At 41.2% G+C, this 19,997-nt stretch overlaps 1 protein-coding gene across 3 annotated transcripts in view; it reads left to right on the top strand.

Annotated features, from left to right (window-relative positions):
* The window catches only part of LOC133130918 (exostosin-1b-like), a 70,796-nt gene extending 53,777 nt beyond the window's left edge, over nt 1-17,019 (top strand). Inside the window, exons 4-12 of one of the 3 annotated variants that reach the window (XR_009708975.1) lie at nt 452-571; nt 4,052-4,184; nt 4,491-4,609; nt 4,932-5,027; nt 10,151-10,240; nt 10,412-10,572; nt 10,674-10,845; nt 11,882-12,389; nt 12,549-17,019. Coding sequence is in view for 1 of the 3 variants with exons in the window: in XM_061245920.1 (XP_061101904.1) it covers nt 452-571; nt 4,052-4,184; nt 4,491-4,609; nt 4,932-5,027; nt 10,151-10,240; nt 10,412-10,572; nt 10,674-10,845; nt 11,882-12,067 (1,077 nt within the window). In the remaining 2 variants the exon portion in view is untranslated. Of the gene's footprint in view, nt 1-451; nt 572-4,051; nt 4,185-4,490; nt 4,610-4,931; nt 5,028-10,150; nt 10,241-10,411; nt 10,573-10,673; nt 10,846-11,881 lie in introns of all 3 variants that reach the window. The other 2 variants (XR_009708977.1, XM_061245920.1) reach the window with 2 other exon arrangements.
* The last annotated feature ends 2,978 nt before the right edge of the window (nt 17,020-19,997 follow it).

The raw sequence follows: 19,997 nt of genomic DNA, 5'->3' as shown, positions 1-19,997 counted from the left end.
TCACGTGATTAAGAATGATCCATACCATTAGGGTCCCTTTATTATTTAGCATCCCTTGTATTTTATTTCTCAAAGTGTGCCTATTGCCTCTTACTGCCACATACATCCCTCCAAAGCTCTGTTTATTTATGTGCCACTCATCTGTGGATCACCAATACATGCTCTCCTAATGATTTATCTGTGACTAGTTAGAAGAAAAATAAGTATTGATCACTTGGTCACTAAGCTGTTATTTATTGAAAACATGCCTTCTTGACCCTTATTGCTGACACCTTGTTGTCAGGACAGCACATAGGCTTCTGATGATGAGGATTTTACATTTACTTTATCCGTAAATCTCTGGTCATTTATTTATTTATTATTATTTTTTTAGGAGCTTCGGCTCCTGATCGATAATCGTTGGTCACATCATTTCGGAAGTTACATAGGCTCTTGCCCTGTCTCCTAACAGATCCCGTCAACAGTCCGGTCCATCCATCCAGACAAAATCTTATCTATGCGGCAGCAGACACAGTTCCTGTGGGAGGCCTATTTCTCTTCAGTGGAGAAGATTGTATTGACTACTCTGGAGGTGAGTGGGCATGCCAGTCAGATTCTGAAGGATCTTGGCCATCTAAAGCTTGGAATGCGTCTTTGCTTTTGCACATAGATCATCTTGGGAAAAAGGAGAGTGCTCTGCATCAGTAAATAGCAATCCAGTTGTATTTGATACCTTCTGGTAGTTCTGTATCTATGGGTTTGTGTCATTGAGCTCATTTGCTCTGAGGAAGTTAACCCCTTGCATTCTAGTGGGGGGGGGGGGGGAGGACATTTATCTGTCCTCTATTGGAAACAAAATAACTGAAATGTTAGTTTGTGATTGCTGAGAGAAGCAGATAGAGTACATTTAGATGGGGGCTGAGAACTTCAATCTGGATTCCATCATCCATCAGGTCTTGCCACTGCATGCAAAACAGACACACGACTCTAATCGAGGGCTGCAGCTAATGACTCTTTGTAATTAATCTTGATTATTTAATTAATCAGTTAATCAATTAATCTGCACAATTCATTAGCTGCTCAGATTTTTGATTGCTTTTGAGACCGTGTTTTCCATACTTTCGTACAGGAAGTCTGTTACTCTGATTACACCTAACCCTCCCTACAGTTAAACTACAATAAACCGGTTTTATTCTGGGACTCTCAATTCAGGCAATTGATGTGCTTCGTCGAGCTACGTGATACCCTGGGTTTGTCTTTTTTGGGTTTTTTTGTTCAGTTTTTTGCCAACTTCCAAGTAAAACAAGGCTTCAAATAATCAGTGCCGCAAAGTCAATTCCCAAGACACTGTAATGCTTTTTGTGTATGTGGGGTACCTCCCTGTGGTTTTGGTTATTGTTTGCTGTTCCTCCTGCCATAATATCGGTTTCGAAAGTGTTTATTTGGAAAACAGCTCTTCATTTGCAAATAGAAAAAAGTAGAAATTCCTACTGCTGGAAGAAATGCAAACAAATTGTAAAGTAAACGTTAAAACACTTTTGCTATGTGGCATTTCTTTCAGATTAACCGGCACATTTTATTGTAGTCATTATTTTGGTTGATTTATGTTTATCTGCATCACATTGCATGACTTTACATTAATTAAGCCTTGTAGATTCTGTCTTCTGATCATGCCCTGTTCCTTTAACGGCCTGCCTGAGCCGAAGCCATTAACGTTTTATAGTAACGGAATCGGAAAGTGGAATGTGCTGAACTTTCAAACGTGGCTTTTGCTGAAATCTCATCAGCTGTGGAAGGTGTACTAAAATGTCAATTTGAATAGATTACCGATATAAAAATGTTGGGTGTGATTTAAACCAAAAAATAAAAAGAAAACATTATTTCAACCCGTTCCCTGAGGCACATTTGCGCCAAAAAAATCACAGAATCACTTATTTAACACACACAGAATTTAGGAATAGTGAGGTTTTAGGTTTCTAGTTGTAGCTTGGTTTTATGTTATTTATTTTATGCATTTATTTTTCACAGTTCTGGTATTCAAGTGATGTGTATTTCATATAATCTATTTTGCTTGGGAGAATATTTAAAATATATAATATAAAGTTGTGCACATTTTGCACGATTCCATCTCAGAGTACCTGACTGTACATCCATATCCCCTTTCTACTCGGAACTTTGTATTTCCAGTGATATTAATGTGTGACCTGCTCTATCAAAATCAGTCGTATTGACCCCAAAACTTGTCATCATAAACCCTATAAAACTGTATTTTTCCCTTTTTTTGCATTAAGACATGCAGATTATGAAAGCCAAGATATTGTTCTACAAGATGAAAGCCTAAAACAGCCAAAAATGAACATTTCTACATAAACATGGATTTATGTGAAATTTATGTATTCTTGGTATATTGTCAACTTTTCTGTGATTGTATTAGCTTGTTTGCACAGTGTACTGCTGAGAAATTAGGCTGCACTAACATCAATCTGAAATTATTTGATTTGTTTTTTATATGGTTCACTCTATTTGTGTTGCCTGGACTGGAGCTGTGATTGAGAAATGTGTATGTAGGATAGGGGTATTTTGCCACTACATTTCTTAAATTGCCACATATTTCTGATTAGCATAGAAACAATCTGACTTAATCTGGTTGGATGAAGTCTGGGGAAATTCATGAAGGCAACCATGCCTGGTCCTGCAATATTAATTTTAGAGTCTATTTCCCTCTGTATTTGTGAGTAAAGAAGACTGCTATTCCTGTCCCCCAGTGTCTTTCTGCTGCCATTTATGATCACTTGGATGTCAGGAAGCATAACCCCTGACCTCTTTGTTTACTTGGTGTGTGGCTCTCGGGTCTGACTCTGGGTGTGTGTGGCTGTCGGGCCTGACTCGGGATGTGTGTGTGTGGCTGTCGGGCCTGACTCTGGGTGTGTGTGGATGTTGGGCCTGACTCTGGGTGTGTGTGGCTGTTGGGCCTGACTCTGGGTGTGTGTGTGTGGCTGTTGGGCCTGACTCTGGGTGTGTGGATGTCGGGCCTGACTCTGGGTGTGTGTGGCTGTCGGGCCTGACTCTGGATGTGTGTGTGTGGCTGTTGGGCCTGACTCTGGGTGTGTGTGGCTGTCGGGCCTGACTCTGGATGTGTGTGTGTGGCTGTTGGGCCTGACTCTGGGTGTGTGGATGTCGGGCCTGACTCTGGGTGTGTGTGGCTGTCGGGCCTGACTCGGGATGTGTGTGTGTGGCTGTTGGGCCTGACTCTGGGTGTGTGTGGCTGTCAGGCCTGACTCTGGGTGTGTGTGGATGTTGGGCCTGACTCTGGGTGTGTGTGGATGTTGGGCCTGACTCTGGTTGTGTGTGGATGTCGGGCCTGACTCTGGGTGTGTGTGTGTGGCTGTCGGGCCTGACTCTGGGTGTGTGTGTGTGGCTGTCGGGCCTGACTCTGGGTGTGTGTGTGTGGCTGTCGGGCCTGACTCGGGGTGTGTGTGTGGCTGTCGGGCCTGACTCGGGGTGTGTGTGTGGCTGTTGGGCCTGACTCTGGGTGTGTGTGGATGTCGGGCCTGACTCTGGTTGTGTGTGGATGTCGGGCCTGACTCTGGGTGTGTGTGTGTGTGTGGCTGTCGGGCCTGACTCGGGATGCATGTGCTCGTACGTGAGTGTGTACACGCATGCCCGTGTGTGCGTATTCAAGCCCGTGGGTGTGCCTCAGACCTGGGTCAAACACGTAATTGCCTTGGATTCAAATCATTTCCTGTGTTCAATTGATCTTGCCTGGAGCAGTTGAGCTAACCAAGACAACCAAAAGCCATAGTTTGCAGTTTTTGAGAGTATTCCATCAGATCCAATACACCAGACAAGTTCAGTGAAGCACAGAATAATCTGATTGAGTGGGAATCGAAAAACAATTGCTTATTTGACCCAGGTCTTCTGTGTATGTTTGCATATGTGTGGGTTTTTACAAGTTTTCAGGATGTTTTTGTGAGTGCATGCATGCATATATGAGATTTTTCTTCTTTTTCTCTCACTCTCCCTCTTCTTCTCCCTCTCCCTCTCCCTGTCCCTCTCTCCCCCTCTCTCTCAGATCATCCAGGACAGGTTATTTGGGCACGCAGCCCGGAGCAGTCCGATGTGGAACAGCCGGCCCGGAGGTCTCTTTGCTCCTCCCCAGTACTCTGCCTACCTGGGCCACTTCCCCTTCTTCTACTCCCAGCTGGGTGAGATCTGGCAGACCACAAGGCTGGGATTTCATGTCTGGCCTGATTATCATCACATTCATCCCCACACAAAATCCCTTCCTCATACTTGGGTGACTTGTGTGAGATAAAGAAATTACAAGGAATTCTTTGGCATTTTTTTAAACTGACTAGTTAGTTACCATGGCTTTAGCATGTAAATGAAATACATTGAAGTAATATTGTAATATTAAATGTCACTATCGATGATCAGATAGTATATATCATGTAATATTTCATTCACTAAGAAATATTTTAAAAAGTTTGTTCCTTTCCTCCTCTCCACAGGTATCAAACCCTATCCGAAGTTCACAGCGGTCATCCACGCAGTGACTCCCTTGGTCTCCCAGTCCCAACCTGTTCTCAAACTACTGGTTGCTGTGGCAAAGTCACAGTACTGTGCCCAGGTGTGTGGGTTTGGACTACTGTTAACAATGCGTCTTAAAATGATGTAGTGGCTGTTCACTCAGTGAGTCATTTACTGAACAACAGACAGCCCTGTCTCAAAGGCTGATTCATCGTGTGGCGGAAATGTTCACTTCACAGTTATTAATGCTGGCTGAAATGCTTGACTGGGACTTTTGATGGCAATTAGCGTGTCACACACATTATGTTTTGCACTCTTGTTTTGTGCTCCTTGTTAAAATGACAAAAGTTCTAAACTCATTAAAACCACTTGAATAGTGTAATCAAGTTCAAACTCTGTCTTCCTCTTTCTCCTCTCTTTAGATCATTGTCTTGTGGAACTGTGATAAGCCCCTCCCTGCTAAACATCGCTGGCCCTCAACCCCAGTGCCTGTGATTGTCATTGAGGGGGAGAGCAAGGTAAGTTCCACAATGCCAAGCCAGGCACTGACACAACCACTGGTGACACGACAATGACATGCCCCTTTATGACCCCGAAATGACAAACCCGCTGGTGACCCTGCTATGACACATCTCCTGGTGACCCTGAAATAAAATGGCGACTGGTAACCCTGTAATGGCTTTCCCACTGGTGACCCTGCAATGACACGCCCCCTTATGACCTCAAAATGACTCATCCGTGCAGATTTCCCATTGTGACCTCAGCTTGTGAACAACCTGAATTCACTGCCGTCAAAAACATGCAATTAATCAAACCGCACCACAGCTGTCAACAGCTAAATGCATGTTTCACTCAACCAAAACGTCAAACCTTAACCGACTGATCTTATTTTGACCGTGTGTTTATTTTAAGATGTTATATTGGAAATTGCTCAATTTATTTCTGAAAATAGACCTGCAGACTGAACTTTTTAAACATGAACTTACATAGCCAAAGTACATAGTTTTTATTACCTAACTACATTTGCTTTTATTGTATTTGCATTTGCGTTCTGTTAATATTTTGTTTTTATTCAACCTGTGTACACTACCCCTATGGTTTTATATCCAGGTTATTCCAAGATCTGATGTATGCATTACACATTACTTGGTATTATGAATAAAAAAAAGAAAAGTATTTGAAGTATGACTAAATCATATTGTTTCTATGATATTAGAAAGCATTTAAAATGAAGTTGCCATATATGCATCCATGCATGTGCACATATGCTGATTTTACAATACAGGCAGCACACCTAAGCAAACGTATGGCAGCACTGCTAGCTTGTCTCATACTATAAATCAATGCTTAAGGGGCATTTGTAATTTGAGCTCTTCAGGGTTTACTCACCTTGGGTATTTAAAAAAATATTTGTTCAGTATGTGAGCTGCCACTTGAAAGCAACGTGTGTTTTTGAAAGTGAAGGCAGAAAAGGTCGAGAACTTCCTTGACACTACCCCAGCATGTACACGAGAGCCCATGGAGGGGTTCTGCTTATTCAGTCTCTTTCTAAATCACCGGCTGGTGTAATGTCTCCCTGCCTAGACTGCACGGCACGTCTAACCTTACAGATGATTTGTTATGTAACGGGAGAATCTGCCATCCATTTAGAACCCAGAGAGAGGGACAGTTTGCGTTGCTTGGAATCACTTCTGAAGATACCAGGAGGAATGGTCTCTTTCTCCAAAATCAGGTGGCTTTAAGATTAAGGAAAATAAAACCAGTGAAAACTTGGGACCTGAGGCCGAGTTCCCCAGAAGAATGTTTGAAATGGGTGTCGGGGCGAGGTGTCTGGTTCTGCTTTCCGAAATGTGAGACCGGACTTCCTTGGTGTCCTACTTAAGTGCGTTAGGAAAGATCTGAGTCCGTGCCAGTTATACTGGGGAACTTTATTTCATCTTGCATTAGGAATGTAATTAAAGAGCTCTTATGGTTTATATCAGGAACAGTATGTAGCAGGAGGTATGAATGGACTCCACACTTGCATTGCTGTCATACATTGTACATCAATCTACTGTATCAACAGTAGATGAAATACAGGGAAGAGTTGATTATATTGTTGATAGATGATGAATCTTTTTTTTTATTGTCTGTACGTGTGAGACAAGTCTGTACTTCTTTTGTCCGTCAGTTGTTTGGCTTTTCAGATGTATGGATTGATTCCAAGGCTGGTTGATGTTCACATGTAGTTGTCTTCAAATGTGGTCTGAGTGGATTATGTTGCAAACAAATGTTTCAGTCCCCAAATTGGCACGATGACAAATTGGTATTGACACCACCCAACCCATGTTGACAGGGCCAATTTTAGGTACAGGCAACAAGGGCAGTTGCCAAGGGTGTCTTCCCTCAGGAATAATGAAGGGGAAACTAAGTCCAGGCGCTGTGTCCATGAGAGTCTGTGCCACAACCCCTCTATCCGGAGTCTGATATCTCACCTACGGTGACAAAAAAGACTAAAGCTGTGCCTGTATGTTACCTGAAATGGGTTTTTTACAGATGCCAAAACCACCAAACCAGGGAGGGGTGACAAATATACCGTTTATGCAGGATCAGTGGAGCAATTCCACAATCGCTCAGGCATATTTGTCACCAAAAGCAGGCCCATTGTCAAAGTGTTGTTTTCATATTGTTATTTTTTGTGATCTTCCTGGAAGCCAATTAAGAAAATCACAGTCAATAGAAATGCATGTTTTTAATCTCTGTTGTTTTAATGTTATGTTTTGCTTCCCCATAACCAGCTGCTCCTTTTTTGAGGATGACAACTAGCCTGAAACTAATTAGACATATTTTACTGCCTGTCTTTACTGACCATAAACCCATTCTGAAGGATTGGGCAGAGCATTCCATTAATTAAAACTCACTTTGGTTGAATGCTTAAATTCCCTCCATTTTTCTACAGTTGTACAGGGGTTACACTGGTCCAGCTTTGAAGCATTGAATGAATGTTCTTCACTGTCAGTGAAGCACCAGTATTCTCTTTGTTAATGTTGTCCAAGGTTCTTGGAGGTTTCAGCTCATGTGTAAGCCGTTGAAGTGTACAGGGTGGAACAATGCCGAATAATGCATTATTAATGCAGAATCATTGGTGAGGTGATGAAAAGGTAATTGAACACTATACTCTTCTGATTGTGGGAAGGGGTTTATTCCACTGCTGAAGAGTGAGGCAGTTTCAGTAATATCAAAAGTAAGAGATGGATTGAATGCTCCAATCGAATTCCCCAGTGATGCCTGAGCTAGGATCGATGCTCTGCCAGCAGAAAGTCATTTCCAGGCAAGGTCAGTTTGAAAAGGTTGTGTTGGAAATCCATTGCTGCATTGTTTGAAAGATGTCTTGCTATACGAGAGGAAATGGACAAACCAGAAAACAAGAACCCTAAGATGCCATTTTTACACCTGCACTCAAATCAATTGCATATCTTTTTTGTAGAGATGGAGCATCCATTACGTGTGTTCCACTTGGTGTCACACATTTTAATCATTGTGGTGTTTATTTTCAGGTACACGTATGTCACAAATGTCTAAGGTCGTGGCTTAATGGAAAGTCAGGATTTGATATCACAGCTGGGAGCAGAAATCACAGAAGAAACAAACAGAGTAAAATGTTGTTGCCTGTGTGCTAATAATAGTGAATTTACCTTTCAATTTCATCATTGCTCTCAGCCCATTTTTTTCAATCAATAGAATTCCTTATATGGGATAATAAAGTATCACTTGACTTGGAGTTGGATTTGTGGGAGTAATGTTAGGTGAGTCATACACATCTAGCTAATGGTGTTTTGAACAATGCCTCAAGTGTGTGAACTTTAGTGTCGCAGCTCAGCTTAGTACTAACATGGTAAAATAATTAGCCATGAGTGCAAAAAAAACATAAAATCTATTTTTCAGTGTGTGTAAAAGGCCTGAAGATTACCAGATCATCCTGAAGAGTGAATGAGTGGAGAGGTAAAATTATTATTAAAAACCCATTCAAGAGAACGGGCATTGGCAGAAAAAAGACAATGAGTTACCGATAGAGGGCCATTTTCTAAGACGTGAGGGACATATTATACAGACTTACGAGTTTCAGATGAAGAAAATCTGTTTAGAGCTTGTTAAAGACGTTTGGATGGAAAGGTAAGCAAAGAGGCAGGGCTGTAATTTTACAGGTTTGAGGGCTCAAAATTGGGGCGTTTTTCCTGAGAAGAGTTGTTCTCCAAGGTTGTTTGAAGAACACTAAGAGGGAAAACACATATAGGTTGTCTAGTGTAGGGGGTAACCTAATAACAGAGGAAGTACAGGTTAGAGGATCAAAAGTACTGTGCAGGAAAAACTCCACCGGATCCTTGGTGTTTTGCACAATGGACCTGATTTACATACTTGAAACTTGTGGTGCATCATGTTGCCTCATGATGTTGGTGCGGCTGCAGTTTGCCTGAAATTAACATATTTACTAGGGCTGCAACTAATTACGCAATCGGGGCGGGGCTGCTTATAAGTGTGTTTTGTGAATCAAGCAGAGCTGAAAATGTAGTACACTGAATACCTGGGGAAATGAATGTATCTTCTGGTGTCAGCACAGGTTGAAATGTGTAGATATTCCAGCTGTGGCCGCAATTCTCGTTTGAATTAATCTAGATGTGTAAAGTTGCGAGGGGTTTGATTATTACCGGGGTAGAATGGGAAAGTTGTGTGGGAGGCTCCAGAACCAGAATTGTATTTATCCAGGAATAGTAATTATTTCTATGGCTAGGTGTTTGTCACAGTAGTCACTGGTGATCTTTCTTTTTTGGCAGTTCCGTGTCTTTCCCCATTTCTACTGTTTCTATCGTTTGCATAGTTTTGGAGGATAACTAATCAAAACAGACACACAACCCTGTTTCTATCATTTTAGCAATGTAATTTGAGCAGCTGTTTCTAACAATCTTCTGTTAAAGGCAAAAAGCATGCTCTTTTGGCGATGGAAAAAAGTGATTAAAAGCAGCATGCATTTCAACTGCTCATTGTTTTTCAGTGCTCGGGGAAACTTTTTTCAAACTTCAAGCACTTCTTACTGTCATTACAGTTGAGCTTGTTATATTGACTATTTTCCTCTCCTGTGTATATGATATTGGCTAATTAAAAAAAATTATATTTTGCAGCCTAAATATTTTCCATCACACACACCCAAACTTAATTATTGTGTGGTAGCTTAATCTATGCAGTATGATCATTTCTTGCTTGGGGAGATTAAATAGTTGAAATTCTCTAATCCTCAGTCTTCATCTTTCTTGCGTCTTGATTACACTGCTCTTTAGAGGCAAATAAATTTCTCTCTAAAATCTACCCTCACTAAGCACATGAACTTTTTTTGTAATAATCAGCCACACTTCTAATATCTCTGCTCGTTATTTGTGCGATCCTCCCATATGCATTAAGAGAGAAGCGCACCTTGTCATGACCGGTAGATGGCAGGCATTCTGCGCTTCCAGTCCCATGTATAGGCGGTTAAGGGAGGTTCTGGTAATCCACCTCCAACATCCCTGTATATTTGAAGTTCAGGATAAGAGTATACATCACTCGGACTGAGTAGAACCAACCGCATTACGGCAGCTGTTTATTGAATGACTTGTGGTGTTCCCTGCAGGTGATGAGCAGTCGGTTCCAGCCCTATGAGACGATCGTCACCGATGCAGTGCTGAGCCTGGACGAGGACACGGTGCTTTCCACCACTGAGGTAGTGGAGCAGAACCAAAGTATTGCTCATTTTAATGCAGTTCAGAGGACTTTTTAATCCTAAACTTGACAGTCCACCAGATATATTTGATTATGTGTGTGTGCATGTGCCTGTGCCTGTGTGTGCCTGTGTACACTAAATAATTATGTGATTTGTCACTGTTCCCTATAGGTGGATTTTGCCTTCACTGTGTGGCAGAGCTTTCCAGAGAGGATTGTGGGGTATCCTGCTCGTAGCCATTTCTGGGACAGCAACAAGGAGCGTTGGGGTTACACCTCCAAGTGGACCAATGACTACTCTATGGTGCTGACTGGAGCTGCAATATACCACAGGTGCTCTACCGAGATCTTTTCAAAGTTGACCCTGTATTATTTTTAACGCTGAAATAGGCCCTTGCTCTTAACTAAACCACTTGTACTTTCCATATCTCCAGATACTACCACTACTTGTACACCAATTATCTTCCGACAAGCCTGAAAAGTCTTGTTGACCAGCTGGCCAACTGTGAGGACATCCTCATGAACTTTCTGGTGTCTGCTGTCACTAAACTGCCTCCCATCAAAGTCACTCAGAAGAAACAGTACAAGGAGACCATGATGGGACAGGTGTGTAATTTGTTCTTCCTGCTGCCCTGTGTGGCCATTGAACCTTGATAAGAATTTACTGTGCTTTACATTCAGGATTTGATGTGTAGGTTCCAAACCATTGTCTTGACTCAATTGAATACTACATGTAAATTATGTCCATGAATTGCCATACTACAGTCACGTCATCATGTTGAGAACAAAGTAATGAAAGTGTCATGTTGATGGATTTGGAAAAGGTCATTTTAGTGTGTTTCTCAAAATTGTCCCAAATTCCCAAAAATTAAGGAAGATTACAAGGAAAATTGTTCAATTTCCTCTAGCTTCAGAGCTACAGATCTACACTACTTTAAATTGTGTCTTGTTCAGGCTAATGTGTCTAATAATTAAGTTAAATATTTCCATGTAATATTTAAAATTCAAATTGATTGGCATTGATCTGCCATTGAATTTACTGTTTTTACTTAATTTGGGGGCCCTGTTATGTTCTATGATGGAAAAATTAGTTTTCCAGTCTTATTTTACCGAGAACTGTTGTGTCCATATGTTTTTGTTTTACCTGATCTATGTTCTGACAAGGTGGAGTGGGCATGCAGTAATTCATTGTGGGTGGATGTTATGGTCATGCTTTCTTGTTTTTCCACTTTTTCACTGGCTGTGGTCTCAGGAAAGACACACTGTGACACATTTCCCTCATCCTTGTTTTTCTCATTCCTCCGGACCCCCGACAGCTTCGGCAGATGCTGTGGCCTCTGTGTTATTGTTCCCTGACTTTTAACTCTTCATAGAAAAACCACACTGCATTCCTGTCCTGCAAATGAATTGAAAAAGAGTTCATTTTTGTGAAGTGAGAGGGATCCAAAAGTTTCAGATGGAACTTTTGATGAAAGGATGATTAAACACTATGTGAACTTATTCATCTGGTGTATGTGGGTGTTTCCTGAGTTTTGAAATGGGGACTCATTTATTCCATGGCCCTGGTTGCCAGGTGAATGACAAGAGATATCCAAACCAAGTGTTAAAAAGACGGATTCCCCCTCTATCTTTATCTCTGCAGGCCTCCCGCGCCTCCCGGTGGGCCGACCCGGACCACTTCGCCCAGCGACAGACCTGCATGAACAAATTCGCCAGCTGGTTTGGCTCCATGCCCCTGGTCCACTCCCAGATGAGACTGGACCCGGTTCTGTTCAAGGACCAGGTCTCCATCCTACGCAAGAAGTACAGAGACATTGAGAGACTCTAATGAGCCCAGGCCCCACCCTCCCATGGGGAAAGGGTGGGGTGCAGATAGATATGGGGATTTGGGTAGGGAGAGGTGAGAGGACAGGTCAGGCTGCCATATGAACAGAGGGCCCTGTAGCTCTGTCTCCCTCTCCTTCAGTCAGCCTCGCCTGTGATCGCCATTACTACGATGACGGCTGTGTCAGTGGAGCTGACGCAAGAACACGCGCACACACGCATCGCTGATCGCAGGACTTCTGGTAGCCCTTTTTACTTTCACAAATAGCAAATGCAACAGAGATGTATGAATGAGTCGTCCCGGCACAGACAGATCATGGTTAAAGGTAGGAAGTGCATCTGGTTCAGTGCAGTGTTCTCCCTTTCCGAAAATTTGTGCCCCGTTCTGTTAACTATGCAGAGTTATTTCGGAGATCTATGCTCTGTTACTTTCATACGTGCCCTTTGTTTTTCTTTGGCCAGCAATATTTGTGTCTCTTCCACAGAACTCCCGAGTTCGTATGCCTAGTGCCATTCCTGGGATATCACTTTTTCCACTGTAGAGCTGGAACCAGGCAAGTGTATTATACACCTTTTTCCACTGTTGAGCTGGAACCAGGCAAGTGTATTATACACCTTTTTCCACTGTAGAGCTGGAACCAGACTGACTTGCTTAGTTCAGACTGTGGTCATACAGGCCTATTTTACCATGTATTGGCATCAGCTAACTTTGGCTCCAGTTTGAGGCTAGCCTGGATGCAGCTTTATCGTAAAAACCCATAAGTTGTCATTTTGGACATCATAATAATGTTGTTGAAGGTGCAAACATAGCAAGACCTTTAGTAATGGAATCTACATTAATCTCTCATGACTGGCAAACGCCGGGGTGCCCAGTCATGTGCCATGAAGGGCAGAGAGTATGCTGGTTTTCATTGCAGCCTATCACTAGACAAGCTGATTTCACCACTTAATTCCCTTCTCTCTGGTTGAAGGTGTGTTAATTAGTGAAATCAGCTGGTGTTGTGATGGGTTGGAATGAAAACCTGCATGCTCTCGGCTCTCTGTGGCACGTGATTGGGCACCCCTCGTCAAAAGCATTGTTGGACTGACAAAGGTATTTTTTGTTGTATTTTCATTAGAATTATACAAAGGAACTTTATTTTAATTAGACACTTTGGGGCTGTTATTGTAGTGAACTGACATTGTATTCCCATCACGATCACACCCACAAAAGCCTTTAGGTCTTTGCTTGGCTGGTCTCAAACTGATTGCTTATAAAGCCTTCCGAATGTTATGGAGACTTGAACTTTAGCTTAAGCATTAAATGAGCTGTGAAATGCCCCCCACACCATCCTGCCCACCCCCAACACCCCACCCCCCCGCCACAGTTCCTCAATGAAATGTCCTCATGGTGAACACCTTTCTGTCTGTAGAGGGGATGCAAAAGTCAATCCATCCAATCTTTGCTTACCTTTAAATTTAAGAAAAATCCCAAATTTTCAAATGTGAAAGCCCACAGACAAGCGGGAGGTCCCCACTTAAGTGAAATGACATGTACATAGTATTGTCTCTACAGTCTTCTAACTGGAGTCACTTAGCTGAATGCAAAAAGGGAATCTTTTGGCAACCTTGTTGCCCCAATTTTTGTTTGTTTATTTATTTATTTTTTTACTTTACGTAATGTTTGTTTTTCTCCCAAGTGGCCAGACTCAACTCCACCACACATATTGAGAGGTGAGAATTTCAATCACGTTACAACTTTAGATTTTTCCAAACTATCAATTACGGTTGTATGGGTTGCATGTAATGATGGAACATTTAAACAAAGGCAGAGGTCTCATTCCACTAAGCTGCTTCTGAAATGTAAAGCAACACTTTCTGTACAGAGCATGTCACACAGCTGTCTCATAACCCCACATATGAATGTTATAAACCTTACGCTGGTCCTAAACATTTCTTCACCTTTATCCAAGTCCATCGCTGCATCCCAGACACAAACCTTTCGATGGTCATGTGATTGCGGTGATGTTGCTCTTTCACTACACATAGTCTGTCTTATTTTTGCCTACTGTTTATAATTGCATTTCAAGGGACGGTTTCTAAGACGGTTCCGTTTTTAGTCTAAGAAATTTCAAAGAAATATTTCAAGAGCGGGGGCTTATTTTAGTCTTTGCTTTCACTGGTACTTGAATGTTTGAGGACTTGAAGGTGTGCCGTGCAAAGTGGCCTTTTTTGTAAAGGCGTCTGGCTTTAACTTTAAGCAGCAGTGAGCAAATGCCATATCTAGTTTGTTGCACTGTTATTGTAGATTTATAGGTTTATAAAATATGCAACCAACATTAACTTGCCAATTAAATTGCTTCCTGTTATTCTGAATTCACATTACAAATTAATGCCTTTACCCATCTACTTTACACAAACAAATAATGTATGTGATATGGCTTTTTGCTTGTCACAAGAATTCAAAACTCATATTAGGTTATTCAAGAGGAAGTTCATCAATGGACAGAGGTTTTTTTTTTTGTTTTTGTTTTTTTTTTGGGAAGACATCCCTTATCTGTTTGTAATTGAAATTATTGTCGTCATTAACTTTGCCTTTGTCATGATTCATTTATTATCCGGGAAGGTATCTTCCATTGTTATTTTTCTGTGATGTAGTAGATCTTGGAGTTCCTTGTGTGATCAAAGTGTAATGCTTTAATATTGAAGTATTGAATAGTATGCTTGAATGAACTCCAATGTCTTGCATAAATCAGTCAACAAAAAAATACATTTAACTATATTGGTTGTTTTGAACCAATTGCTCACATCTGATTAATATTTATGGTCAGTACCCCTTTAATCACCTTACTTTCTGAGAAATATCAAGCCTTTTTAAATCTGAATTTCATATACAGTAGATGTGCAAAATTAGATGTATATTGTATGCTTATTGGATCATCTTATATCAATGGGTCCCATAAGCAGCCTTTTTTTTTTTTTTTTTACATTTATATTGTTATGCATATTTATTTTCACAGAGGAACAAAAACAAATCAAAAGCTCAAATATGTATACAGTGTTATTCTTGAAATGAGTGTAGTATTTTCATGACTGAGGGAAGAGTCAATCAAAACAAGGTATCTTCATTTTCTTTTTGGGTCTTTTGAAGCCCCCACTACGCTGCCAGGATTCAACTATTTTTATTTAATTTTGCCCCTTTTTGCAATGGGATTACCCCCACTCAAACCATTTATGTCTTTGGTGCAGTTGTAACCTGGGAAAGCTTAATCAAAGATAGTAATGGTATTTTTAGCTGCAGTCTGAATATTTATGTATTTAGGTGGATCACCAGGTCTGTTCTAAAAATGTATTCCCTTGATATAGACACATTTCTTCATAGCAAACCTACCAGATGGATATCTAGTGTTGTAGAATGAAATAATCTTTTATGTTTTTTCATTATTTCTCATCTGTTCCCTTAAATTACATGATTCTGTTGGCACAGTAGAGATTTGTACCATGACAGTCCCACTCTAATGTTACCTGGAACTGATTTTCATCAGGCGAACACAAAGAGCATACCGCTTACCTGAATCCTCAGTCCTGCATATTTCCATATCTTAATGTTTATTCATATTTGTTAGATATTTTCTTTGAGGGCAGTACTGAGGAATGGGAAACGCCAAATGGAAGACCTTAAATAATCACTTCTTTATAGTTGTCTCCTTTTCTCTCTGATGTATTTCATCGAAATGTGCGTCTCATCTCTGCACTGGCATTTCACTGTCACACTGATTTTTATGCATTCAGTCATTTCACTGCTAAAGCTGATTTCATCTGCCCACCATAAGCTTTTTCTGTGGGCCAGTCAATTTAATGGCAATGTGCTTCGGAGCATTAAAATATCTCAAATATGCCATGAATTCCTTACTTAGACAGTTATCTCAACTTTCAAAATAGTGAGTTATACTTCCTGAAATTGCTAGGAAAGTGATGATAAAGCCGTTGTTTTGGAAACGAGTCGCAAGTGCTCTATACAGTACACAAGCGCTCTTGTTTTCCAATTTTTACTTTGTGTACATTTTTATTTATTTGTTTGTGTATTCCATTTTTTTTTTCTGCAGGTTGAAAATCCAAACAATGTCTGACTTGCTAATCATCTGGCTTTTTCAAGGGACAGTGGCAGTTTGTGTTTAATTTTTTTAATTGAAAAAAAGGGTGAAAAAAACAGATCATAAGAAGCACACCATTCTGTAATGAGAAGGTATTGATATGTACATTTGACTGTGCTATGTAACTACCGTGACGAGTCTGAGTCATGGTCCATATGCGTTATATGCTGCAAACTGCTGCAAGTACATGAGCGGGTTTTCATGCATTGCTGTTGCAAGCTGGACGAAAACAAAGAAAGCTGAAGATTCAATGGCGATCGATTGGTTTTGGTTTTGGGATGTATATTCTTTCGGGTTTTTTTTCTCCCCATCTTCTCTGTTTAAAATGTGCCTTCAGTGAAAGACACTTCAGATTTCCACTTTCAACAGGAAACTCGGCGCACCTCCTCCAATTTGTCCAAGAGTTCAGATATTTTGCTTTTTAATCTGCCTTCCGGAAAAAAACACAAGGGTTATTTCGTTTACCATGTCCAGCACTGGAATTTTTTTCTTTTATTTTTTAATGAGCATACCCGCATTCCATATCACTGCAACAAGAGCTGCTCCCTGTGTCACAGAAGATCATACCCACAGTTGAAATGGTTAGACCCACACAAGTTCAGTGGCCAGCCCTGCTTGGGATGCATTCATTCATTATGGTTCCACTATTTCCAGAGACTTATCAGACTTAGAGACTTTGCAGATTTAATTTGATTTCTGCTACTCCCTGCCCACCCCATAGCCCTTGAATTAAAAAAATATTTTATAGGGATAAAGGAAGAAAATAGAAAAATCCAAATTTTGTAAGAATGATTTTTTTAAGAAAATAAATCATATTTGATAACCCTGTGGTTACTTTGTTTGTTGTTGCTGGAATGCTTTCACTCAAACTATGGACGCATAATCTCTTATGTTTTTAGATAATATTAAGGTGAGGATGCTTTATTTAGTCTGTTTATTGCGGACGGTTTCCTCACAGAGCAACAGGGAGAAGACGTGAGTTTTCCTGAGCATTTCTACTGTACAATGTATCCCTCGTCTTCACTACACCTGGTTTAGTGAGTTACACAGGAGTGTGTTTTCCTCTCTATACACATGCAGCACTGGAGCCTACATGATTTTATTGGGTGAGAGTGTGGTAAGTGGTGCTTCCAGTATTCAAACTTAAGTAGTAAGACATGTCTTAGATTTTCATTTAGTACACACAATTTGTTCCTAATGCTTGGCTTGGTTGGTTGTCATTCCATTTCTGATCCATCAACTTTAATGCTGAAACATTAGTGCTGTGCTGGCATAAATTGAGAATGGACTGCTACTGGTTTTTGCCAGTGCGGAGGGGTCCTTGCACCTGAGCTGAATCACTTCAGCCTCAATTGCCCAACAGCTCTCCAAATTGAGAAAATATAACCATAAGTGATGTAAGTTTACTTTAGCTTTGTTTAATACACAACTTTATCAATCTAAATATTGTTTCAACAATGTCCTTGGTTTAGGTGTTGAGTCAACGTTTGGCCTTAAACTGGCTGCAGTCCGTTCACCTCTTCCACAGAGCTTCACTAATAACTGGGCTTATGTCTACCAACCGGTCTACAGAGTGCAGTCTGACTGTAAGGAATACAGTAGGTTGTCTTTGCTTGATTCCACTTCAATCTAGGCCACATTCCATCTCTTCAAAAACTCAACATGCAAAATACAAATGGGAGCTGACTGGGATCAACAACGGTATGCAGCTTTTGGCTCTAAGGTCGTTTTCTCCTTAATGAAAGCTCATTTACTCTGGATTCAGCACCAGTGCACACACCCACACACACTCACTCACACACACACACACACACACACCCACACACACACACACACCCACACACATTGTTATGCTGATTGTGTGATGGTTTTGTTCCCATCATCTTTGACCTCAAAAACAAACATGCTAATGGCAAGGGTGAGGCCTAGTTCATCCTGTTGTTCCTCATCCTACAGTTCCCTCCCCTTGCTTTGCAAAATCACCTTTCATCATCTTGTGTTTGGTCTTGGGAAACCTTCTGTGCTAAATTTACTGCGCAGGAGCTTTTGGGGGAGAATATCTCACAATAGACTTCCCCTGTACTAATGAGGAACAGGAAGTCCTAAATGACCACTAATTATAGTCCAGAGCTCTTCTACATTATTAATGTGGCCAATATAGGGAATACATTGTGTTTAGTGTAGTGCTGTGTGAGATTGCTTTTAGACATCTGGCCCTGGAGAAAAAGCTGTTGTTTTTTTTAGCTTTCCCTGTAAAATAAGGACTGACTAAATTGGTTCAGCGTTGGCAGCCCACTTATCTGAGTCAAGAGACTGAGGCATGGCGCCTTTTTTATGACACTGACGACTTGTTCATTTTAATGTTCCACCTGCGTCATTACCAAAATGCCCAAAAAATTAAATCTGTTTATCAGCCTTATTATTTAATGACGTATACCCATGAAGTTGCAGGTCTCGGATTCAGTGATTTTGACCTTATTTGTTACTTCAGTTTTGAATTTTGACTTTCAACCATAACCTAGCCTAGAGTGTGACTTGTATAGGCCCAAGCATTTTAACCATAATGCCAAATACTAGGAGAAACAAAGTGTGATAACTTACAGATGTACAATGGAATCTGTTGGAATGTGCTGGGATCACGATTCCCCTCCTTGTTAGTTGCAATCAGATGTATGACAAACCCTGTCAACACTGTTGATGACTCACGCTACTTCTCCCATTAAGGTAGCAATGTCAGTGACATCAAACACTCCAACCTCACAATGTACAACATGTTTTACCAAAACAAAATTTAAAGAAATAAAAACAGACACAGTAACCCTGAATTATTTCTGAATTATACTGATACTAAAATTCTCAGACGGCACGGATGGTGCAGTGGGTAGCACTGCCACCTCACACCAAGGAGGTTCTGGGTTTGAATCCCCATTGGCCCGGGCCTCTCTGTGGAATTTGCATGTTCTCCCCGTGTTTGTTTCCTCCGGGTACTCCGGTTTCCTCCCACAGTCCAAAGACATGCAGGTTAGGCTGATTGGAGAGTCTAAATTGCCCATAGGTATGAGTGTGTGAGTGAATGGTGTGTGTGCCCTGCGATGGACTGGTGACCTGTCCAGGGTGTATTTCTGCCTTTCGCCCAGTGTAAATGGTAAATGGTAAATGGTTGGCATTTATATAGCACCTTTATCCAAAGCGCAGTGCAGTTGATGCTTCTCCATTCACCCATTCATACACACACTCACACCGACGGCGATTGGCTGCCATGCAAGGCCCCGACCACCTCGTCAGGAGCATTTTGGGGGTTTGGTGTCTTGCTCAGGGACACCTCGACACAGCCCGGGCAGGGGATCGAACCGGCAACCCTCCGACTGCCAGACGACTGCTCTTACTGCCTGACCCTGAGCATTGTATGCTGGGATAGGCCCCCCTGCAACCCTGTTCAGGATAAGCGGGTTAGGGTAATGAATGAATTAATGAATTAATAAAATTCTGGATGCCACAATTATTTGCTTTCATAGGGCATGACATGAGTGAGAATTTTACAGTCCTGGTAAACTCCGGAGGGCAAAACAAATAAATATATTGTGGCTGGAATTGTGCACAGGTTTAAGGCAATATCAATTTTGTTTTGCATACTACTCATAATGAAACATTATCAAATATTGCCTCACCATTATGTGACTGTTTTGATTTCATATTTTCAGACAAACTTTAAGGTTTATAATAGTCATTGAGTAACAAAGGAACCTGTCCCACCATGCAGTGGGCAACACGCAAGAATACACCCTGGACACCCTGGCCCAC

The sequence above is a fragment of the Conger conger genome, chromosome 1 (assembly GCF_963514075.1).
Source record: "Conger conger chromosome 1, fConCon1.1, whole genome shotgun sequence".
NCBI lineage: Eukaryota > Metazoa > Chordata > Actinopteri > Anguilliformes > Congridae > Conger > Conger conger.
Note: the sequence above shows the minus strand (reverse complement) of the source record. Positions and strands in the feature narration are given on the sequence as shown.